This window comes from Pomacea canaliculata, linkage group LG5, assembly GCF_003073045.1.
Source record: "Pomacea canaliculata isolate SZHN2017 linkage group LG5, ASM307304v1, whole genome shotgun sequence".
In the NCBI taxonomy this organism is placed as follows: Eukaryota; Metazoa; Mollusca; class Gastropoda; order Architaenioglossa; family Ampullariidae; genus Pomacea; species Pomacea canaliculata.
The window spans coordinates 27,397,438-27,423,737 of NC_037594.1; the positions used below are offsets into that span (position 1 = coordinate 27,397,438).

Below are 26,300 nucleotides of genomic sequence, written 5' to 3' on the forward strand. Positions count from 1 at the left end.
ACGATGTGGTGTTAGGGTCTGATTACAACATTATTTTCAGCGGTAATAAAATATTACTAATTATATCAACAGACAAAACACCTTCTATAGGGCCCGCTTATCCAGTTTACTAACTTCATGGACTGTTTTCAGTCTAGCACTGGCGTCCGAATCGGGCACGCCAGTCTCTCCCCAGTCCACCCAGGTGTCGGGAATGGGTGCCTGACAGCGAAAGGCTAGCCTAGAGAAAAGCAAGGTTTCCGATATCTCTCTTCCCAACGACCTGAAAAAGGGCAGGGGACGACCGATACCTTTAAGTATACAAAAAAAAAAAAAGAAAAGAAAAGAAAATGCTTATGCAAAACAGGCCCGCTGGTGGGGAGGCAAAGCAAGCATGCAACTAAAATTTGTGAACATTAAAAAGCTAGATGCAGGAAATTTTAACTTTACTGCTGTAAGGGTGCAAACTTTTTTCCCCGAATGAAACTTTAAGCCTGTTAGTTCCACCCCGTCAGTTGAACCCATAATGAAGCAACATAAAGACTGTTGCCCAGCACTACACTTGGACTGAATGTTACTCAGAGAGTCGGATTCTGCCCTCTATGTGCGGTACTCTAGAAGTGCCTAGCAATTAACAGCTTACAGCCACCAACATAAGAAACCCTGAGGTTTGTTGTGTTATGCACAAAGACAGAGTAACTCAACTACACAGAGTAGGTATTGTGTAGATGTTGTCACAAGCGCCCTCTTCTCGCTGTGTAAGAAAAATACGGCCACCTACGTATTTCGTGCGAGCAAGTTCTTGCCGACAAAAATTTTCAAAGCGTTTCAGGATTGCCTAGATTTTCAACTGAGTGAGTCATGTTTGCTACATGTTATTATCTTTGAAAATAATGAAATACACGAAAAAGAACAATCGTTAGTTTTGTTAGTAACAACAGTCATGCTGTCAAATACCGAAGACTTTTATTTGCCTGAAGAAAATCCATACACAAACTGTAATAGATTAAAAAGTTATTACAAAATTAGTTTAAAAGTATAAATAACATCGCAGCAACAAATGAAACGAACCCCAGCCTACCATCCACAATCACAAACCAGTGTAAACAGCCTGTATCTTTTGCACTGAATCTGATGTCAAAATAGGGGAAAAAGTCATCAAAATGTCAAATAAAAAAGCCACCAAGGACACCAAAGACGTTATAAAAGAACAGGTTCTTTTATTAAAAACATAGAAACTTTAAGATAATTCTTAACTGCATTCAACAAAATAGCTAATGAACTTCCCATATACAAAACACAACTGTATGAAAATTGGTCGACAATCAGGAACTCACATGCACTTATCAGCTGAGTAACAGGTTGTAAGTTTAAACTTGACAACCAATGTTAATCTAAAGGCATATCTCTTGCAGACGCAAAATCCGTGGAAAATATTCCAGCAATTATTCTTGTGTAACAAAAGGCAATACCATTTGGGGGAAGGGAGGAATCAAAGATCCAAAAATATGCTAATTAATATTTAATCCTTTCACAGGATTCAACCAAAAACAAATTGTATGTGACACAGAACAAAGCACAAACACAAACCCAAAATTCAACCCCAACCCCTTAAATCAATGTCAGAAAATACACAATTACTGTACACATTAAAACGGTACTAATACTGAAAGACAGAACTAAAAAAATACTTATGACAAATGTGTACCACTAAGAGCAAAGAACTGTCCTTGATCTGCCTTCAGCACTGGAGGAGTGGGCACCAACAAAAAAGGAACTGAGACATGCAACCACAATAATACCGGATTACAAAACTAGATAAACTATTTTTCAAACTGAATTTAACAGCAGTTGCTATACTCTACTGGTACTGTGTAAGAATCATGTTAGTACAGAGAGTATTGGTTATCCACATTTCTATACACAGTTCTCCAACACATTTTTTTCCCAATAAAAATAGTGCTGTAGGTGTGCCACAATGGCCTAAGTATTAACAGCTGCATTCCTCTTAGACATAACAATAACATATAGCTTAAAATAAACAAGGCTAAGAAATAAAATTGAATGTGAAATATTGCACTTGAAGAGTTCCATCCCATCACCAAGTTTACACATGGAAACACTGCAGACAGTTCAAAGATGTAATCTTCTACACCCCTGCAGGAGCAAAATGGCAAGTGATGTGTTGAATATGTAACTGTATTCTCAGGAATAAATTAGACATAAAGAAAAATAAAACATGATAATAAATAGTGGACATCAGCCAAACTATACAGTCTAAACAAAAAATATACATATGTAGATAAATAATGCTACAAATAACAAATGGCAATCATCATGATGTATGTGTACAGCACAAACTTCACAAGATTTTGGCAGCAGCCCACTTGTCCGGTTTTCATTTTTAAAAAAAGTGCTAAAACAATACATCTGAGAAACAACTTGAACAAACAATGACCAAAATACTAAATATAACAACAAACAACTGGCCAAATCTGTCTGTACTCACTTTACCCGCAGTGAAAGAAACAGCACATGACTTTACATGCTTCCAGCTTGCAAGTCTCCTACGTCAGTTCGAACCGAGATTAAATACCAATTCTCATCAAAAGCATTAAAAAATCTACAACAATGAAATAAGGGTTTTGTTTCAGGTTTATCCCATGTTCAAATGGTTAAAACCTGTATGTGTTTAGGTGAAAATGCTTGCTACAGGCTTTTGCCAACTCAATACCACATATGAAAAAGAAAAAGCTGTTTCACAATCTTTGTAATCCAGACTGAAGAAGAATAACAAAGGTTTCATAAACAGCATTTGAACCAGACTTAAAAAATAAAATGCTCATCAAAATAGTATGCAGATATTTAAGGAAACTTCTGACACCAGTTCATCACGAAAATCAATAGCCAATATTTTCTGAGCTGATAAGTTTTCTTTTAAATTGTTTTCCTGTAATGTAGATAAACAGTGGGTTTGAATATTTTTTTAATTTTTCATGCATACCAAATATCAATTAGCAGACTTTTTTAATGCAGCTATGACAGCTAAGTGTGGAAGAATAAACCTTTTTCCAAGCTAAGCAACACCTAATACTGGCCAAAGCAGACTACAGAGGCAATTGACTGTGCCTTATAGTGAAATTTTATGGAATAGATCTGCCATCTATGTTTCTACCTATTAATAAAAAGCATCAAGCAGGTCTGTATAAAATCTGTAAATGAGGCTATGAAAACAATGAGGAAAACATTACTTTAAAAATCCTTTTATTCTTTATTAATATACACAGACTGAAAAATGTTAAAAAGAAAGCATGTTGCCAGGAAAAACTAATTTAGCAGTGCAACAGTGGTACATTATTTTTAAAAAAGTTTTCTTTATTAAAGTGACTAGACAAGACGATTTCTGGCATTTTCGAGTATTCTTATACTATAAAAAATACATGCTTTCCGACTAGTAATGTACCTCATACAATCAGTAATCAACAGCAAGAAGACTAAATAAAGGAGAGAAATTTTTTAAAATAATTAATAAAATTAGTTTTAAAAAATTAATGTAATAGCTATAAAGTATAACATACTTTGGTGGTCATAGAGAAAACCCTTTACAAGTGAGTACATATCTGCCACATTTTCTTGTATTGAAACAAATATAAATCATCCAAATGGTATAACAAAAAACAAACACCATACGTTTCTAAAAGTATTAATTAAAGTGAAGAACAGTTATGAAAGAGAAGCAAGTGCATATGGTGCTGTCATATCTTTCAGTTCTTGACAATCTATTCAGCTCGTAAGGCCTGCAAGAACCACACCAATTTTCTTTTTAAAACATGATCTATATAGCAGGTGTTCATTATCCGATTTGACTGGTCTGTCCTGTATTTGCCAATTTGTGAATATATGTGTGGGTGGGTAAGTGCATGAGATTTCTAAAGCCAAGCCATTCTCACAAAATGCGAAAGTACAAAAAAGTACAACTGACGTTGTGGAAAGAAACATTTGCAGCCTGGATAACAGTTTTTTTTTTCAAATGAATTGTGCAAGCCGGCAGTAGCTTCTGCTACATATCTTTCATCTCAAATAGTATTCTATGATTATTGCGTCTGTCCGTATGTTTCTCTGTAAAGCACCATAAGCCTGCCCATAGGACTGGGATATGGTGTTATATATTCGCTGTATTATTATTATGTTGCTGACAGGTGCATTTTATGCCAGAGATTATCTGACAGGTGATTAACATCACCATTCACATTAAAGGAACTGTTAATATTTGTGATAAATTTTGATTCCCTCTTTCCTGATATGGGGTATCCACTTTAAAGGAAAATAGGATTCTTAGAAGAACAGCTACTTTTGTGGTACTATCTTCACTGAAACATTAGCCTCACAATCCACAAAATTAACATTCAACTGTGCGAATGTCTTGTACAGCTTTCAAGGCACTGGTTATTTTTTAAATATAACGCTGAAGTGACAAATAGCATGTAGGTATTATCTATTTTAAAGGCATGATGAGCCTCGATCATGATCATGACTTTATGCTGACATCTGACCTAATCTTGCCCTGCTGATGCTAAGGAAAACAGACATGAAGATGACTCATGTTCCAACAGTCTCCTATATGTACCATTACGCTCCAAATCACCCCAAGTTTCTTCCTTAGGATCTATTTGTGAGTGCTCTGACATGGATTCCACATTTACCCTGATCCCTAAGAATACTGATGCCTTCTACTGAAGCAATTTATTCTCAACATGTCTGATATACTGCATAACTACTTTCCTAACTATGCCTGTCCATTCAGTTTTTTCATACAGTTTTAAAATCTAAACTTCTAAAATCAGAACAGATGTTGATCTAGTACTGCAAATACAGCCCACAACCACACCCCCACCCAGTTGGAACTTTCCATTTCAGATGTAATCTGCATACTGCAGAAAATAATAGATGGAAGGTACATCAACAAATTTTGGCAAACGTTGAAAAAAAAAAAACCCCAGTAATTCAATAAGACACAAGTGAAGTCCAAGGCTACCTAGCATCTAACACTAATCACACAGCCTTAAATCAGTGCAAGCAAGAAAAAGTTCATTACAATACTATGACCAACAAAATTACTTCGACAGAATACATATGGTCTGTATAAAAGTAGCAAATGGTGCATGTCTCAAAATTATGTCGCTGGTCCTTCAACTGACCAGCGCTGTTTGCTTTCACACATTAAAAACTGCAGTGGATAGGCAGTCTTTTTTTGTCAAAAAGTTGAGTGTTGTACAAAAAGAAACTCCAAGATCATATCATTCTGTTTCAAAAACTACTCTAATGTGTATTAAAATGTTCACAGAAAACTATTACATACATGACGTAGGAAAAATAGAACTCTATGGAATGGTGCAAATGTGAAAAAGTATAAATACAGTACTCTTTTCTTTCAAAGAGAGAGGCTAGGAAGTGTGATAGTTTATAAAATTACAGCATTCAAATTTGTGCTAAAAAATGGTTTACATCCTACTGCATCATACAAGAAGTGGCAAAAGTATATGAACTCATTCTGGGTGCACCAAAATAAGCTTTGTGTGTACCATTTGGTAATATTTCAACAAGCTACGAGTTCAAGTATAAAATTCAAATGGAATGATAAAAAGCTGCATGAAAGTTGTTAAATTTCGATTCACAAGTCAATTAAGTTTTACTTTTAATTGCAAGAAACTAAAGCATTTTATAAGAAAGCATATAACGCCCTATGAACTTTTTTTTTACAATACAAAACCACATTGTAATCTTTCCTCTTTGCATCCACAACCTAATCATCAAGAAACACATCTTCAAATACAAGGGAGACAGGTGGGTAAGGGAACTGTTCTTTTATTAAAAAGGATGCCAGTGCAGTTTGAGGATACTCACCAACTGCCTGCCTACATGATGTGCTACAATGATCTCCCCAAATCAAATTTGAAGACAGGAAAAATCTGAGTCTTTATTTACCTAAAAAAATATTCTGGAAGCAAGGAATATGTTCAAAGAACAGAAAAACTGATACATGCACATTAAAAAAATTGTATCAACAGGTACTGATATCTAAAAGTAATCCATGTAAGTTAAAGTGACAGTGTGTGAGCAAAAGTGAAGGAGATACTTTAATGGGAAATGCATATTCCTCTGCAAAATGCAATGACCAATTACTGCACCTTGTCATTCAAAAATATGTTCAAAATAAACTAAAGGGCTTCAGATGTGATGCGGACAACTCTAACCAAGGTTCTCATTTTCAAACATTTACCTATTTTACCAAAGAAACTGCAATATATACCTATGCGACATCTACATATTTCATAACTTATTGCTGACTCCACCTGATTTGACTCTGTAACAACAATCTTCATCTATCACATATCAGTCAGTGTGTTTTCTGTTATATAGTCTGCAGTAAAGAAGTCTTGTAGTAAAGGCTGCAGGTCCTTCTCTCACATTAAGGGTATTTAAAAAGTTTGTTGAAAAGGGACAGCTAAAAAGAAAGATGGCCCTCAGATGCCTTACCTGATCACAGATCGGATATGAGAAAGCAGTCTGCGTGGGCAACAAATGAAATTACATTAAAATGTAATCATTTTTTGACACACTGTTACATACCAGGAACCAAACATATTATTAAGGACCATGCAACTTACTAAAGCACCTTCAATGGCGCACACCACATTCAATCTGAACATCCTTTCCTATCAACTTTTACAAAAATGGAAGCATTTATAAAAGTGCTAGTTACTCCAAAATTGACAACATTTTAACATCAGAGATTAAAAACCAACAACAACACTAAGCCTGGGAGAAAAAACCTGAAACACACAAACATCTAACTTCAAAAAGTCACATTTTAAAAAATATGAATTATTTTATCCAAACACCATGCAAAGTTGAAACAGGAAGAATATGTAACAATAAAAAAACAGGTGTATTGTTGTAGCAACACATAAAAATACCTTCTACAACTCCTTGTTTGAAACAAAAAAAATTACAGACCAATACAAAAAAAAAAGTTCAACATGTAGCAATGCTTCAGAATGTGCTAAATTTAGCAACTCGCAAAACAGCTGCAAGTTGGCCAAGAAAATAGTTGCCTTCCTGATTAATGTCACTTTTGTTTTTTAACAGAATTCAAAGAAAGATAAAGGAACTCCAGATGAAAAGGCTACTTCAAACACAAGGTGTGAAGTCTGCTCAAATGACTGGTACACCAAGAGTTAATAGACCTGTCTGACTGAAAATAATTTAACACTTAACTGCAAACACACATACAGGTAATTACTGACAATTTTATGCACAACTCATTACAACTGAAATAAATTATCTTGGTTACAAAAATAAATATTTCCAGTTTATACAGCTTCTTTTCCAAGTGAGAATTCCATCCAAAATCTGTATATATGCAACTGTGTTCTAATATAAAACCTTGAACACCATGTCACCAAATACAGATGTTCTAGAATTGAGCAGAAATAAATTAAGACTAATGCACAACCTTGAAATCATTGCACTCCCTGACAAACCAGATGGAATTTCATTACTAATAATTTCAGCATCACTCCCATTACACAATGAACACAAAACCTTACACCAAAGACACTGAAACATTATTAAAAGGGATCTATGGATTCCTGCACAGAAAAAAATAATATTCATGTTTTTATATATATATATGCCATATTGTCTTCACATGTTTATAGTTTTGCTAGAAATGCAAAATAATGTTCTTGTGACTACACGAAGAAGCAGTGAAGAATTAATAAGCTATTTTAATACAGTGTTTTGCAAACACATATTTCCAAATAATTGATATCGTGTAATCCACATTTCAAGGAATTGCAGAATAGCTTAGCATTTAGCCATACAAATGACATAACAGAAAGAACTTAAAATCATAAATAAAAGGTGGCTATTGTTGGGTATTTTTTCTGCAAAGAAAGGGTAAATCAACTGTGGTAATATAACACATAAACAGAATGGAGTTTGGGTGGGGGGAGGTGACTGAAATAAGTGTCAATGACAAGAATATAGTTCCCTACAAATTGATCTGTATAAAGAAAATTGCTGTTCTCTTTCTTTGAACACTTATAACTTTTAGTCTCTCCAATTCAGTTATTACAATCTTAATTTCAAAAGCTCTAAAATCGATGCCAAACTTGACAGTCATTAGCAAAATGTTTGCACAGCTGGAAAACCAGCTATAATTATCTGCAATTATTATTATGTAAGTATATGCACCAACTTTAAGTTTTTCAACAGTTTTGAAAAGGATTTTCTCTAATATCATTTCTATCATACAGAATTTCCTATTATTTGGAGTAAAACAGCATGTCAATGAATTCCAAAGATTTTGAATCTTTACCCCAAGTATAAAAAAAATTATTTGGTGGGAATTGAATCCCACTGGTCCTGTGACATGTCATTTTTCCAATCTAAATCTGTCTTGAGGAACCTATTTCAAGCAAAGGAGTTTTAGCATTTTGAAAATATATACCTAGAAAAGGCAATTACAACAATATGATAGATGGACAGGAGCAAACTAAAGATTAGATTCTTCTCTCTGGGGGTTAAATGGCTGCTTAAAATTTGAGAAGTAGAATGATCTGGTTTTTAAAATTCAATTAGATCTTTACGTTCTAGCAAGAGTGTAATTTGAAGCAAAAATTTGGGATTTTCAGTACAATACTCATTTGATCCAGAACAGGTACACCAAATATTTACATCTATACATTAAAGGATCATGAGGTACATTCTTATTGGGGTTCTGGGTAGAAGCAGAAAAATTTCACTTATAGCAGATTTGTCTCAACAATGCTTCACTTTTCTAAATAAATCAGTATGTGAGCATGATTTCACATGAAACCTGTTTTTTCTTCATAACCAGAGAAATAGAATCAATGATCTTAATTCTAGATTTTAACAACCATTTGAGTTCACCCTGGTTTAGTACTTCTGAGTTTACAAAATGTTGGTTTGCAAGAAAACAAATCGAACACATATTTTGAGGTATGTGCTTGGTTTAGCTTAGGATCAAAGTCCATTCACATTTCTAATTGCAAAGGTTATCAAGTCTTTTTTTCTCTCGTGGGCTGGTGCTGTACAAAATCCGGTAAGTATGGTGTCAAGGCAAGGCTACATTACAGTACACACTAGTTGCACAAAAATACCCAGTGAATGTGTCAAGAGAAATCACAGTACGTTGTAAAAAAGAAATGGCAATTTTGTAACAAAAATAATTTTTGCATGCAATAAAAAGATATCAGTTCTGCGCAAATGTATAAAAATGGACTATATAAATAGTAGTAATTTTACAAAGTGATAAATGCTGAAGTTTCAAATCAACATGTACAGACTTGACAGACCATACATACACTCTACAAAATATATTTTCCCTGCAGATTTACGCAAATACATACCCATCCCAGTGATCAGTCTCTGTGGACCGACTATTATCTACCTCAAGACAACATTTGAAAGAAAAGAATTCAGGCAATGATCATGAATGGAACAATCTGCAGCTAAGTGGATTGTCTGCAAGCAGGCATTATTGGTTTGCTCTTTGATTTTTTTTTTTCTCATTCCGCCGATGAATGTTGCACTGCAGGTATCACACAAAAGAAAATTCTGATTACAGCTTCTTCCTAATATTATGTGAAAGTGACACCAAAACTAACAGCAAGACTACACAAGACTTTTTTTTAAAATCATTGTACATTCTCAAAAGATGGCTAATGGATCCACAACAGTTATGTCTTTGGTTACAAACCACAACTAACAAACCAATTACTGGTTATTTAGTATTGGAAAAAATGAAATTAATGCCACATTCCAAAGTGACAACTGGATGCAACACTCAGGTAGTGTTAGCCTTTTTATAAACCCTTGCAAAATATTCTAAGCTGTCTTTCTTCACTGAAAAAGTTCAAGCTCTGAGTGAATAAAATAAAATATCCAAAGCAATTAAGTGATGGAAAAACTTACGGCAGATCACTACATTCTCTCTTCTTCATCTTTTATCACATCTCGTTTTGACCTGTTTCCTCCAAAAATGTACCAATAACTGGACAGCTGAGGATATCTATGTTTTAACACAACATATCACAATGACATGAGTGGGAGTCCTTACGGCATCCCTGAAAGAGAACTGGATCAACAAGACATTAACACAGAGAGAAGCAGCACCAGTGATTGATATACCGCTGTGCCCCTTTCTGAGTGACAGCAGGTGAAATAACCAAAAAAGACAGAATGAAAAGATGATTTTCAAGTGTACTCAACCATGGGTGGGATAAAGGTAAAGAAGAGCATGGAGTTAACCAGATGAATCACAATCCACCAGGCACTGACTTTTTCCTTGTTGGGAACAATTGATTATAGTTTGGACATCTTTTGTTGTCCCACTAACTTGGTCACAACATACACAAAGCTTTTCAATTTAGATTTTAACCATATGAATCAGGTGTTATTATCTGTCTCAGATAAGTGTAATCAGCCAACATATCAATTTAACATTAAAACTAATGACTAAGTATAAACAAATGGCAGAAAGTATGCATGCATGTTAAACTGGCCAGCAATAACAGCAAGTTACTACTGAAATCTGCTGGCTGATAATTTTCCAAAACATCTGCTTATACACATGCAAGATCATATCTAGATAAAAATATTGTTATGGGACTGTTTATCTGTTGTGACTAAAAATCTGGGACACAAGTCTGTACGAGTGGAGATAACACTATAAGTGTTGGTGCATTATTATAAAACAAGGTTTTTTCCCACCAAAAACCGGAAATTGGCTATGTTTTACTATTAGTCTCCAATAACAGTAACATTTTTCAAACACCTCAGTAATTCATGCTTAAAACAGATGCAACAGTCATTTATGTAACATCAGTTGGGCTTACCCTCTGCCTGAATGAAGACAATGATATGCAACCAATAAACTCTCAGTGCTCCAGCACTTGCTTGCCATTTAACACCAACGGAAGGGAACAGCCCTAGGTCGATCAGCTCCTTCTTTAACTAAGGGCTTATGAAACTCACGTCCAGGACGAGAATGGATCTGAGCCCAGCAGTACTCACAATAGTACTGCAGACAGGTTACATTGGCACAGAAGAATGGAGCAAACTTGCCTGCACACCTTGACCCATGACACTCGTCACACATCTGATCATCCAGCACATATGGTTTAACCTCCACCTAAACAAAGACAACAGTTGTGGCACATTCATAAATACTGAAACTATTTACTGGTAATCCAGTCAGCACAAAAGAAACTGTATGATACACAGTAAAAATTAAGTCACACAAAAAAACTTGAAACTGTGCTCTCCATCACGTAAAAACATGCATAAATCATATAAAAGAGCTCCACATCACATAAAGAAAATTGCCAAATGAGTTTGAAAAGGTAAACAATTTGGCCATATAGTCAGAAAACGTAAAAGAGTAGACTGGAGGTCACTTCGTGTGAGTCTGAGTATGAACATGGTGAAATTTCATCAAACACCAGTAGCATACTTTTGCATGCATAAAAAATGACATCAGGGACACAGGTCATAATATTAGCAAATGTGCTGGTTAATAACACATCCAATACTTGTATCAGGTAGGGAGAGGATGCTAAAACCCACAACAGTTTTGCCTTTTATGGATAGGAAACTCTGAGGTACCATGTAAAAATGATAGCTCTGCAACAGGTGGGTCACTCATGAACAATACTGGGTCATTCATGAAGTATACACACAAACTGGTGACAGCTCCTGCTTTTCAATGTCCCCACTACTATAAAATGTCTCATAAATTATCAATACTTTAAACACAAAACACCATCTGGGTCTAGCATCTGATTCACAAACATCACAGCTTCTCCCATCAAAAATTATTTTTCTCCGATTGAAAAAAAGACAACAAAACCTACGAAAGCATGTACATATTTCCTATTCACCCTAATCCAACACAATGCATTTTATATACTAACCTACCAACCCTACTCAACCTTTCAAATAACACTAACCCTAACCTCCACCCATCTACTTCCAGGTTCCCAAAAACTACAGAAACCCAGTGACACACTTCAAAGGAATTAGTTACCAAGATGCAAGTTAAATTGTTTCACATAATCTTGCATGAAAAAATTTAAATAATTCACAAAATGTTGTCTAGAATGCATCATTAGCATTACTAAGGACCAAAAGCACAGCCATAGAAGTTTGTTATAACTTTACTGTCTGGGGGAAAAAATGCAAAAAGATTGAGTGCGATATAGTTGCAATAGTCAATCCTGTTGACTATTTCATTTTTGTCACTATTTCTAATTCTTTTCTAGAAGGCATTTTCAACCAGACACATGGTCTAATATGTGACTGAATTTGGTAAATTTTAGCAGAGATTTTATAGACAATTTGCCAAACATAGTTACAGCGATATGTCTCTGGTTAAGAACCTTGCCTTTCATTTCCATAACATTCAGTCCTGCATCCATATGTATTATTATTTTTCTAGCAATAATGTGTTTTCTTTAAAACTTCCTCAGTCATCAGTGTTTTATTGAAAGGAATAGCAAAATATATGGCACCTGACAGGTGCAAGAAACAGTTTGAATAAGTTTACCCAAATCACTACAACAAAGCAAGGTTTCATGGTGACATACAACTCAGATGAGATCTGTGACAAAACCTTAGCACATTAAATGTCAAAAACAATAACGGAAACATCTCATGGCATTAAGCTGTTTCCCTTTCCTCCTATTACCCCATAGATGATGAGGGAACTACTCATCTTGCTTTCCCTTCTCTCCACAGCACCCTGAAGGGACCCCTTCATTTGATAAAGAGCGAAAAATAAAAGCACTTTTTGTACACTATGCAGAGAACCATAGCAATATAAAAAGTTGCCCAACCATGCGCTGCAGTTACCTTTATTTTGACTGAAAATTTTTTGATGGAGCTTCTTGCTTCATTCTTTCTTTGGAGAAAATGTTCATATTTCAAGACTCTTTCTGCCTTCTGGTAATATTTCCATGATTTTCCTTGAGGAAATAACTCAAAACTCTGTACAAACCCTGTTTTTTTAATGAGCTGTCAGTATCCCAACATCAACTTACCCTTTTGTCAATATCTCCATGCTGCAGCTGCACAAAACGAGCACTAATAGCAGCAATGTAACTCTGCTGGTTAGAAAATGCAACACGTCCTGCTCCTTTTGGATACTTGAGCTCTGGATCAGTGTCAATGCCTGCATAGCATACTCCACCATACAGCCGGTCCATGATCATCGCTAGTTCAACTTAAAAAAGAAAAAAACACCCAAAAACAAATCTTAAATTTAGCAGATTATACCTTGAGTTTAGAACCAATATATACAAATAAGATTTTTTTCACTTTATTATATGCAGTCGGAAACACACACAAAGCAGAGACAAGATAAAAGCATATTTTCAATGCTGTTTATAGAATGAAAAGGAGTCATCTTAAATACACATTTATTGCTTAAAGTGACTAAATACGTTTTATGATTATGCAAATGATACACAGAACTAAATTTACTAGGTAAGCATTTTTATATATTTTAAGGAAATAAAATACCCTAAGGTTTTTTTTTTTTGTTAAATTCACATCATCTGCGCTTCTCTAACCCTTGAGAAAATCTCAAGATTTCTTTTCTTCCCTGTATATTTTCAAAATAACATTTGCATGTTTCTCTCTAATTAATACAATGATAAATTATCTGCATAAATAGCAATGATATTTATCATACCAGCTCTGAGTGGACGAGGAACACCACCCACAAATATTGTTTTGCGGGGATCAAGAGGTTGTGATCCATCCATTACAAAATCTGAATCACTCAATGTCCATGGTCGGATTTGAACCTGTTGAAGAAAGCGCCACGATAAAATAGTTTTAAAAATCTTAAAAGCTTCATAAAATAGCAAACAAACGAATTTAATTGTATCACATTACATTCCATTGATGTGTCATGAAATACTACTGTAATAGAAACAATAGTCTCAATGTTTGAGGCATTTTTTAAAATTTCTCTTTCTTTTGAAGCAAGTAACCAACAGAAAGCATGTTAATGCTTATTTATTATGACAAGTTCTGTTAAGTACACACCGGTTTGTCTTTCATAGTAGGGCTTGAGACACACCAGTAAAGTTTTTCTTCATCAACAAGACACATATCAATTAGATTCTGCACTGACAGTTCATCTTGGAAAATGAGGAAGCAATAACCTGCAACATTGGTAAAAGGTACTAAATTTGTTAATGTCATAATTTTGGTGCCAATAATAATAATGTGTGATTTATATAGTGCATGATCACAATGACAAAGGAGCATGCTCTCAGCAATTAAGACAAGGAGACATGGGCAGCACATAAGGGACAGAAAGAGAAACAACCATACAGATAAAAGACAAAGAAAGAAGACAAAAACAGGAATCAGGGAACAAACAGTAAGGATGGAGATTGTCATAAATCTGCAGAGGATCAATAGCAGGCTGACTATACAATAGACTATAGTCACAACTATTGATTAATAGACGAGAAAAAGTGGATGAAAAGGTTAGAACTTACAATTTAATTATAAAACATCAGATGTCCAAAAACGTAACCTTTACTCAGACAAAAATGTCGGGATGTACACAATTTATATTTCCACAGAGAAATTACTGTCCAGACATTCTGACATAAGAATTTCTACTTTATAATATCACGTCTTTACTTCCCCCTCCTTACAAAAAAAAAGTAAACAAAAGCATTAGCTGAACAGAAACAATACCTGCTTACACAGATCCTAATATGTTAGCATTCACAGCACTACATTTCCAATTTTTTTAAAATCACAAAAAGAAAAAATGGTAAACTTTATTTTCAGCACCTACAAAATATCATTTTAAATAGTGAAGGCTAATAACTATATTTTCATAAAATTCAATAACTATTATCAGTGAACTATTACTGTAAACAGTAAATAAAAGATCACAAACTTAACACTTAATCACTTTACTTTTATTAAGGCTTCAAATAAAGATGTAATGCATCAACATCCAGCCACACAATAGACCACTAGCGTAGGCTGCTGTATCAGTAAAGCACAGATGGGAAACCTGAAGTGAGGACCCAGTAGTGCAGATCAATATGGAGTAAAAGGATCAATATTAACTCTGAGTACCAGATGTGAGAATGCTCAGCTACAAGCTGCCAATTTCCGTACATGACATAAAATATACAAAAAAATACATGTTCCCTATGTGCCAAATTCTGTGTTCAAATGAATGATGACGATGATGATTATCATGCTGAGACAAAGGTTCTAGCAGAGATACCATCTCTATTTTTTCAATTTAAAAACAACTGTTATCTGTTCAAAATCTGATGCTTAAAAACAAGGAATAGAAGGCAACAAAATTATAGTTTCCCCACAAACCCATGCAGGCTTCTTTTACCATCTGTCAGAAAAGATTTTTATCAACATTCAAATTAGCATATGTAATTTGTATAAGCAAATTAACAATACAAAATGTCTGTTCCTATGAAATTCACTTTAAAAAAATCTTACAGTAAAACCTCCCTATTAAGACTCACTAAAATCATGTCATAACTGAGAGGGGTCTAGTAGGGAAATTACATAATCTACTTTCATTCCATCACAAACTTGTATTACTGGACTGCTTGCAGATTTTTTTTAATTAACTATCAGAACGAGGCTCTGCAGCAAACAGCTACCAGTTTAGCAATGGCTATATCAGCAGGGTCTGCAAGAGTAGCAACAATATCAAAACAATCAAGAGGTGGCCCATACTGCTGCATGGTAGGATGCCACTGTGCAGGCATCAAATGTTTCGGTTTAAGTTTTTTTTTTTTTTTGGCTTCCATGAGTAGGTATATCGAAAGAGCAAGACAAGTGCAGAGCAGATCTCATTCACGCGGCCAAAGTTTCAATCCCATTCAGCATGTGAACACTTCAGGGATTTTAGATCTCCATGTTTATGTGCATTTCATACTATTTATCATTCCATAAGAAAGATTTCAGACTTATGAAGCAAATAATTTTGTGTTCTAAATAGCCAAGGGTTTAGTTAATAACGCAACAAAGCAAAACATTTATGGTAATTATATTGTGGACATCAAAAGTTTCGTTAAATTCCATCTTCGTGCTGGTCTTCCTGTCTTCCATAAGTCTGGTGGTCAATTACTCGCCAAGACTAACAGCAGAAAACTTTCCAAGAGGCTAAGCATTGGTCTTGGTAGACAGCCATCAGTCCACCTATGCACGTCTGTGATTCCATGAGCTATGACTTTAAGCATCTATAAAAACCAAGTTCATTTATTTAAATGTTGAAAATAAAGCTCTTAAAACCATTCAACATTTTTCTTTGTCGTTTTCACTCTCATTCATTCATGCGTATTGCACCATTGTTGCACTTAATTAAAGATTTATAGGGAAGCTAGCACTCCAGGTAAGAACAATCAATTAGTACAAGTGTACCATGGTAGACAAAGAAAATGCACTATTTATATTTTTAAAAATAAGTCATGATACAGCACAAACACTTAGTCACAAGAATCTTATCTTTATAAACGTGTGACTTGTGCAAAAGGTTGTTAATGAGACACAATTGACTGATGTATGTCAGTAAACAAAGAGACAACAATGAATGAGTGCTGGTTATTTTGACCAAAATCTTCACCGCCCCAGCAAATATCAACCTCCCACCCAAGTCAATTTGATCCCACCATAACCACACTGTCCCAAGGTTGAAAGTTGAATCAACTCAGGCCCAGGCTAAATGAATGCCCAAACAGTGACACCTATTTGATATCAACCAAACATGTGAATAAACATTAAATATGAACCTCCAAATTAAAGAATAAATGATGACAAATTTTTTTTAATTGATCTAAGAGAAAAATCATGTTTAAGCGTCAAGTGAAATTTCTGATACTGCAAAGCGACCATTTCTGTTTATCCAGATGGTGGGTGAACTTTTTCAAACAATACATGGCTTGGCTGGAAATATTTGACATTAATAGCTACTTGTGGCATCAGTGATTGATTCATTTTTGGGGTCTAGGTCAACTTGACTTTCCGTGTTTGGACAATATATATTTATGTGGCTCGATATGGTGGGATTAATTCGACCTATGCATGTGGTAGATATGGCATTAGTGATATGGTCGAAATAACCTCCGACACATTGAACAAGCAGTCTTAAAATGTATTTTACATTATTTCCGCAAAAAGTCGTAACATATGGTAAATACTCAGCCAAAAGCAATCTACTTTAAATTAATCCTTTTCAATATGACCTGTAAAGTAGTAGTAAAAGAACACAAACTGTCAGTGCTAAGTTGCATTGGGGGGGTAGATATGATGGTTGTTTTAGTAGGAAAGTGCTTCCACCTTAAGATAATTTTACGCTATGGGGAGGGAAGAGAGAGGGAAGGAAACAGGAATACCTGTCTAAAGCCCCCAATGCCCAGCCCTGTGAACAGGTGTCACATACAGAGTGTCCCTAGACGAGATATGAACCCAAAGCCTCTCATTGCAGTGGTGACAAGCAAGTGTTTTAACCATTACACTTTTGAGCACCCTGAGAGGTAGTCTTGGTAAAAGATAATGGTTATATAGCGAAAAATATCCAAAATATTTGTTGGGTTCTAAGAGGGGGGAACAATATAGGCAGTCTTAATGAGGAAGTTTTACAGTATCTTAATTACTTCTATATTAAAGACATTTACTGCCATATTTCCTAGGCAAAATGACAGATGTATGTACTGGTATAAGAGAGAGAAAATCAGTACATGTAATAGTTATGAGAAAGTTGAGGTGTGTACCCTTCATTTCAGGGAACCTAGTAGATGAGTGGAAGTTAGGGGTTGGGGCTAGTGTTATTTGAAAGGTTAGTTTGATTTAGGCTTAGAGGCTTACCACAAAGGTTTTAAAAGTGCCATTTGTTGAACCAGGGATGGATGCTTAATTTTGGTTTGGTATTTTTCTTGGCAAACAAGAATTTTATTTATGGAATTTAGTTCAGGGAAAGAAGTAGTGATATGCACAGACAGAAGACCATCCCTACGAGTTGTTTTATGCAAAAAAGATTATAAAATATGTGTTATTCAAAAACTACAGACTGTCCCCAGTTTGCATGCATGTTTCATTATATCCTCAGTTTCTGGGAAATACATTTTTGTATGTATTCATGAGAAAGTGAGAGAAAAAGATTTAGTGAGGGAAATCCTAGAAAAAAGAGTGATGAAAAAATGAGGGACAGAAATTCCAATACAATTTAAAGATTGCATTAATTTTTGGCCACATAAACACAAAGCGTTTTCTGTTTTTGATCCTCTCTTAGTTTTTCCCTGACCAAAATTCCATCATAAATAAAAGATGGTCGCAGTTTTTTAAAGCTTTTTAGCCTGTTGTGTGGAACTATCATCTTAAATAACAAAGTGTACACAAAAAGTAATTTATTATGCATAAACGTTCACAAAAGCAAAGTTCTTGCTGATATCTTTAATACATTTACTTTGGCTTAGGATGCACTTACTGTCATCTCTATGATCAATGCAGAAATGACGGTTATTATGAGCGTTATACATGACATTTACTTCACAAGCATAAGAAAACTCTACACAAAAGGTAATTTATTATGCATGAAAGTTCAAAAATATCTTCAATATGTGCACCTCTATAAACTATCATGAGATGATAGGAGTGTTATTTACTACGTTCACTTGACATGAATACATCATCATGATGCTGGTTAAAGGTCATATTGAAGATGATGTTTTCAGACACTGATGCTGAACAGTGAGATAATGAATTTGATTGGATGTGGCACAAAGTTTAGGGTGTTTTTTCCCCCTTTGGGGATTAGGTCAGTGATAGTTTCTCAAATTTATGTATAATCTATTACACTTATTACTGTTATACGACTGTAAAGCAGCATCTAGCATTGATTGTTGATGTTTCTTTGGTCCTTAAACTTGCAGCTCTTCTCTGATTTTATTGTCAACGTTGGATCTATCACATCTTTGACTTTAAGCTCATTCAAATCAGTAAATGAATTATGTCATCAGTGTATCAAAATAGATGTGATCCCCTGCTACAGGTTGAGCATTCCCCTTCACCTCTTTCTTTCTTATCACTGGCCCTATGAAATGATGTCAGTGAAGTGAAAACATTATGCTGATGTAAGTGATGTCAAATTCTTTGACAATATTTGCTCTATGTTGATTTGTATTTGAAACTACATATAATGAATCGGTATAATGGATAATAAAGATTACAACAAAGATGCTTTAAAGCAAAATACACAAACCAAGTCTAAAAACTTTTCGTAAAGAAGTATTGCCAACAAAATTTGGTTGGGACAGAATAAACAATGTGGTTTTGCACAGCACAAAAAGTTGCATGCACACACATATATACAGAATGAGAAAATCTTGCGAAAGAGTAAATTGTACTGGACTCTCCAGCAACATGTAGGAGCAGTGTGAGATAGGTTACATCAGCATGCTTGTTTGAAGTATTGACAAACCAGAGGAAGGTGGAAAGATAAAATGAATCAGCAAGCAAACCTAAAGCCTTCTCTGTCCATGTAGCAACTATGTAGATATGAAATGTTCTAGGTTTTACTCAGAAACCTTCATATTTTTCAACAGAGCCCTATTTATTACACTTAACATGCCAATGCATTATGCTGACTGTGCGTGACTGAGTTTAGGACAGTACAGATACTTCAACTTCTGTGACACAAAAATATATTCAATAGTTAGGAAATAATTAAAACCGAGGTCACCACACCATAGCACTTCTTACAAGCATTTTCAACATCTAAGACCTTTTTTAAGCCATATTTGGCAAATGCACTTGCTTAGCCAACTGACGCTGAAGTTCCCATATTTAAGCAGCAGCAGCTTCTTAGCAGGTTAACTGCAGTGATTCTATTTTAAAATTTTCTAAAAACAAGTTTTCTTTCTGCTAATTTGATTTTCAAGTACTAATTAGTGCTACAAATAGATTCTTTAAAGCGCAATATGCTTTTGTATTCATCTTGGTCTTTAAATTACTCAATGATTTTTATTGTCCCTGCCAAATGCACTCATATTATTCAATCTTCAACAGCAAGCTATCTCCTTCAACAACATATCTTTTACGAAGTGTATAAAAATAAAATGAACTTCACAACTTTCTTTTTTAAAAAGTGTGAAACACCTGTCACTCTGATCCAGAAAATGTCTGATTATTTTACAATATGAAAGCAGCAAAAATATTACTTTGGTGTAACACGGAATGCTGTGCACTCGACTTTTGCGTTCACTCTATGGAACTATAACAAATGGTGCATGTATAAATAAGAAAAGACTACAGCCGGTCTTGCAGCATGAATAAAAATTATTCTTTCAATTAACATGCTTATGTGGCCCCTGTGTCAATTCTGTATTCATATTATATGACATTACAGGGGGAGCAATGCTGCACTGATAAAGTAAGGGACTGTCCAGTATGACTTACCTTTTGGAGGAAAATATGACTTAGACTCTGCTTTGTGGGGCCAGTCAACAACCAAGGGTCCAAATCTTCTAAAGGCTGCTGTGATCTCTTCTGAAATAAGACAAATAAGTGTGTTAAAAAAATTAGTAACAACAAAAAGTTCAAAAGCTATTTCAGATGACAGAACTACAAAAATAATGTTGATGTGGCAAAGGTGACAAAATTATATAAAAAACACTAACAGAATACAAATCTTATTGAACCAAGATCGAAATGATATTTACTGACTGAAGGGCCAGATAAGTGGCATGGTTCATATTTCAAAGAAAAAATTCCACAGGTAACTATTTTTCCATAATTAATAATAATACATGTATATTTGTAAAGTGCTCTACTACAATATTTGTGTCTTTCTCTGAGCACTAGTCAAGCGCCTGAATGATATGAATGGCAGAAAGTGTACAACAAATTAACACTTGAAAAGCTACAGATGATATGGAACAAAAGCCCAACTGAAACTTGCGGCCTAAAACTCCACAGGTTTCTTAATGTTTTTCAGAGCAACTTTGAAAGACTCTACTGTCTGCTAATTGGGTATCATGTTAGGAAGGGAGTTCCAACAAGCTGGTACTGAATGGGTAAACTTGTTTACAAAAGGCTTTTGTCCTTATTCTGTGTAAGAAGCAGCAGAGCCTGCAAAGAACTGAAAGCAAAGTGTAGGCAAATACAGAAAAGATTTCTGCATATAGTTTGCATTCTTTGAGTAAAAGCGTGCTGTGGAGTTCTGGAGTTGTTGGAGTTTGCAAAGAAAACAAAAAAGAATTTACAGTAGTAAAGACTCAATAAAACAAACACAGAGAAATGTGGGTAGTCCAAATAAAAAGATACTAAAGGTTCACACTTATATTGCATAGCTCAAAATATGCATTTCTGTAAATGTTAGAAACACATTTTCCAGAGACCTATCAGACACAAATATTTAAGTAAGATAAGTGAATGATAAATACTGCACTAAATAACATGCTGACAACAATGTTTAATTATACAAGGGACAAACAGTGCTTGTATTTATTTATTTGTATTTCCAGAATTTGAGTTATTTTTAAATAACTATCATCTCTTTTAAATTTTTGCCAAAAATAAAGAAGAGCTTTTTTTCATTAGACAGTCTGATATACATCACTATATTTTGGAAGGGCTTACATTCTTTCCGTTTTCTTACATAAAATATCACTAAAAGGTTAAGCTCCTTCTGTCAAAATTCCCACTGCCTCCCATCCTTGTTACCGCATTAAAATCTACGTTGTCTAATTTTTTAACCTGCTTCATAACACGGTCATGGTTAAAGATAAAGCAGTCAATATACCAAGAAACTAACATCAAATAATTGTGGCCATGGTGGATGAGAGGGCACAGAAAAAGACATGGTAATGTCGATGAACTGAGTCAACTGGGATGGAAAAAAGGGAAGAAGAAGTATTTATCCCTACGTAGGGGCGTCTCTCAATCTTTTTTTCGATAGACGAACATTTCGATTCAGTGCTCCGACTTGGTGTCTCTACGATGCAGCCGGACATTCAGAAGTTGGTTTCGGGTAAACAGCTTCAAATATCCCACTAATTACTACATAATTAATGGTAAGTACAACTTGTTTCTAATAAAAATGGCATCTGCTCTATTTTTTTTCTTTTTTTGTATTTTTGCGGTGAAGCGGCCTGTGACGCGAATGTCGAAAATGTGCATGGCCCGCAGGCCGAAAAAGGTTGGGCATCACTGATCTAACCTATATAACAAAGGCATACACAATTACCTTGCAGACATGTTAAATAAAATATTGAATTAATAAACAGAATTATGAAAACAACCATTAACTTTTTGGCAAGCAACAAATTATAGGTCTGTGCTATGACTAGAATCCTGTATCAGTCTGTAAAGTAACCCTGATAACAATATACCACTAAAAGTGCAAACTGCAGGGTACATCAGATGTGTGTGCTAAAATAAGTGTCAGTTATGCTTTGAGGAGGCGCTCTCCTCCTGGTATCAACAGAGACTTAAAAGTCCCAAGAAGGGTGTTATTTTTACTTATTTGAACATGCATATGTCTTCTCTTTTTCTTAATCACCTGCGCTGAACGCCCTATCCAAAGAGTGTCATTTACCAATTAAACTTTACCTGTGCTGGTGCCTGTATTTGAAACAATCTATCCTTGCCCCTTTGAGAGAGGCTGCCTCTTTACCCAGTTTTAAAAAGACATTTCAAAGAACTCCCCTTCTTAAAATGACTTTCAGCAATCAAAAGAACCTTGATCTGTTTCACTGGATTAGTGTACTATACAAGTCTCTTAAACTTTATTAACTAAACTTGGAACAAGAAGTATTTGTGATATAGGCTCATATCTCAATGTATGTATGCTTAGGGAATGAATATTACAGATACACAATTCAAAGATAATTTTAAGCTGAATTTTCTACTGATCTCTACAAACAAGTTTGAGTTTTTTGTGCGCAAAACGAGAGAAAATGGGGTATTGTAATCTTAACAAGATGTGATTAATTCCAACCTAACTTTGCATCCTTACCTTCATCAATGTCCGGTGGCAGACCACCAACAAAAACTTTTCTGGAGTAGCGCTCAATACGTTCCATGCCAGAATTTGGTGAGGAGTGAGGTGGAGTGCCTAGACTAGGTACAGTTTGATCCAAAGAGCCATCTTCAAGCAAGTGATTTTCTTCTATTAAGTAACTGAAATATGGAATTTTACCTGCAACATCCACATTTTAACAGAAACATTCTTAGTGAGTGTCAAGACATAAAATCCTTCTTATCTATGATAAGATGCCCACCCACTTTTTTGCACAGCAATTAACACCTGTTTAAATGATACATAAAACATTTTATTTAACATGGATTTTATAATCAGAAATAATAAGATAAAAGATAAAAATTATTCAAATACAACAAACGTGAAAGGGAGAAAAAACATTAACAATGCTATTGTTACTAAAATCCCCTAAATGACTGAATGACATTCAAAGTCATAATAATAAAACCCAGAAAATAAAGTTCAGCCCTTTGCACCTTATAGCATACTGTTCTGAGGGAAATACAAGCAATAATTCGTCTGACTTTGCAAAAAATGTGAAATGGCTCCCCTACTTGTGACACAGTTAAAAATAAGTCACCAACAGACTTAAATTCATGTCTATAGCACTGAAAAAAGTCGACAATTTCCAACCACCATTCCACTGGTTTCCACCACCCAATCTTACATCCTATTAAGACCTCAACTTCAATGACTAATAACCAATGTCTTCACTGACGATTGTTACGATCAAAGACTCTCTGCACTCTTAGAATAGCAGGTTATACTTCTCTGTTCAGTCTACATAGTAATGTTGCCTTCTGGGGCAGTTAACATGGAATAGATTATTCATGAGGTAATCTGCTTGGACTACATTCTTTATTAAATGTTGGTGATAATGACTTTCAGCAAGAGGGATAATGTGCAACAAGATGCCTATAAAGAAAGCTAAATGTAACTGCTTACTTTTAAATCCTTCATGAGAATGATGTTCCATTGAAGCTGTCCTCATAATATCTAACAACTGGTTCTCAAGAGCTGGAAACTTCATTGTGTCAAATTGTCCAGTGCGATCCTGGGAACAGAAATATTAAGTCATCAACAGCAACAACAGCAATAATTATTTTCTTAATGAAACTATCTCTGATTTACCTAACCAAGGCAACCCAGCCTCTGAGTCTGTATTCAGTTTGTTTATGACTACAAACAGTGCATTGTCTATAATTTCTTAAAAATAAATGTAAAGTAAAACACACAAATGTATTCAATGCTGACACACGAAGCATTTCCTTTCCTTCTCCCTTAACCATAATTTATTGACCTACAAGAAGAATAGAGTAGACACTTGCCTTTATTTATTATTTTTGTCATTGTCCCTACGTAAATGGATACTGCAAAACATAATCTTTCTCATCATATTTTTCTCCTAAAACTTTTTTTCATAATAAAAACTAGAATGGGCAAGTTAGCAAGCATGGAAGAGTTGCCTCCCTGTCCATTTACCTTCATCCACAGCTGCTTGTTGTTTTTGCCAAATTCTTTAAGACCTAAAGTTACTTCATCAATTTGTGAAATAGCTATTTCTATATCATGTGGTAAACTGAAGCAAACTCTCTCACACACACACAGGTGCTGTGATCAAACAAATAAATTTCCATCCTCTGCATCCCTGGCACAGTTGGTGGTTGGGATGGTTTCTTTGCATTATTGCTCAAGAATACAAAATAAAAATTTGTGGAAAGCAGTAGAAAACTCATTTAAAATAAGAATTATGCTATTTTATATGATTAAAAGTTTAAAATGTTCCTTTCAACATATTATGAAGAAATCAGTTTTTATGACAGTAATTTTAACTTTATTTCATGCCAAAATGTTGTTCTTTCTTTAATGTCTATCAACAATATTAGTGCAGTGAAGGCACTGAAAGTGAAACAGTACTAGTGTACTCATGTAAAGACTGTCCTAGTCTATTTAAATTTCTGCAAAAGCACAAACAAATCAATATTTTGCTATGTTAATTTTTAAATTGGAACCTCATCACAGTTATAAATAATAAAATTAATTATAATTTGGAAATACCCTTACCTGATATGTAACCAGCCCTTCTCTGTGAATACCCACATCATCTGAGGTGTTTAAATCCAGCTGCTTGATCCCTGCTGTAGCTTGATGAATCTGACCTGGGAAAGAGGTGCTCCTGCGAAATTTTGGGGGTGCCAACAGGGTCTGCTGCTGGTGCTGGTGCTGCTGTATTTGGTGTTGAATGCTCTGTTTCTTCATGCTCAAAGGTGTCAGCGTACTCACATTTGGCACAGACCTGCGCTGGTGCTGAGGCGGCATGCTAGCCCAAGGGCATAGTGTCGCCTGTCCCTGCTGGCCTGGCCAGGTAACTGGCGGCTGGTGCGCGTTGCTACTCCAATTCTGGTAAGATTTGGGATGATTATTTAACATGATGTTGGCCTGTCGCTGAGGAAAATTATGGTGAGCCGTTATTGCGCGTCTTGCTGAAGAAGGCTGCTGATGAGGTCCACTTACGCCAACATGACTAACAGAGTGGAATCCAGGGGTGCTTTGGCCTAGTACGGAGTTTGGGGCTGACGGAAACTGCTGGAAGGTAACAGTTCCATTGATTGACTGAAAGCCTTGGAAAAACGTGTCGTCTGCTGGGGCCGATGACCACTGGTTAAGATCCAGGCCAGCTGAGGATGAAAGGGAAACAGGTGTAACGTTTACATTTGGTACAGTATGGTCAGCTGTCGATAGACCCAGATGGAGAGGCGATGAATTCAAAATATCACTTTTCTTTTCTTCTGTTGAGTTCACTGATAGTCCATTTTTCATAGTTTTACTACTTTCGTCTTCAAGCTGTTCAGTACCGTTAGTTTGCAGCGGGTTGGGCGATAACGTAGTTTGTTTTGCAGAAGATTTTTCGAGCAGCGTGTCATCTTGCATTTTATCACTCAGAGGCAACGGGTCTGTGAAAAATGACTGATTGTTTATGTCTGCAAGCTGGTCAAAATCCACGGGTGATAAAGCTCTTACGTATTTGTCTATCTGAAGTCCAAAATCCCCCATCAGCTGGCGCAGTTTGTATGAGATTCTTGCGCTATCGGGGGAACGTTGCTGCCCGAGTTATTCCGTGCTCCGCCGCCACGTCTGCCTCTCCAGCAACACTGCTTAACTGTACACACTCTCGTACCCAATGCTCTTT

General features: G+C 35.3%; 1 protein-coding gene across 5 annotated transcripts; it reads right to left on the minus strand.

Annotated features, from left to right (window-relative positions):
- Positions 1-926: 926 nt before the first annotated feature.
- Positions 927-26,300, minus strand: LOC112563738 (cytoplasmic polyadenylation element-binding protein 2-like). Of its 5 annotated transcripts, XR_003099113.1 has the most exons (10): positions 25,175-26,300; positions 24,056-24,164; positions 23,087-23,269; positions 20,527-20,616; positions 14,119-14,237; positions 13,760-13,874; positions 13,107-13,288; positions 10,905-11,200; positions 9,982-10,078; positions 927-7,631 (listed from the first exon to the last, which is right to left on the minus strand). XR_003099113.1 is itself a non-coding variant. In XM_025238019.1 (8 exons), exons 1-8 carry the CDS (start codon positions 26,162-26,164, stop codon positions 10,973-10,975), a joined length of 2,016 nt encoding a protein of 671 aa, XP_025093804.1. In that variant the 5' UTR covers positions 26,165-26,300; the 3' UTR covers positions 927-10,972. The 5 variants fall into 5 exon arrangements, 1 of the variants encoding a protein (XP_025093804.1); XR_003099114.1 differs by lacking the exon at positions 9,982-10,078; XR_003099112.1 differs by having other exon boundaries at positions 927-10,078.

Bases quoted from the DNA above. Each gene is read 5' to 3' on its own strand.
- LOC112563738 (XM_025238019.1), bottom strand. From the start codon at position 26,164: ATGGGGGATTTTGGACTTCAGATAGACAAATACGTAAGAGCTTTATCA. The intron at 23,270-24,055 runs GTAAGCAGTTAC...TGGATGTTGCAG, and splicing joins TTCTCATGAAGGATTTAAAA to GTAAAATTCCATATTTCAGT. The intron at 13,289-13,759 runs GTATGATAAATA...TTCTTTTTTAAG, and splicing joins TCCTCGTCCACTCAGAGCTG to TTGAACTAGCGATGATCATG.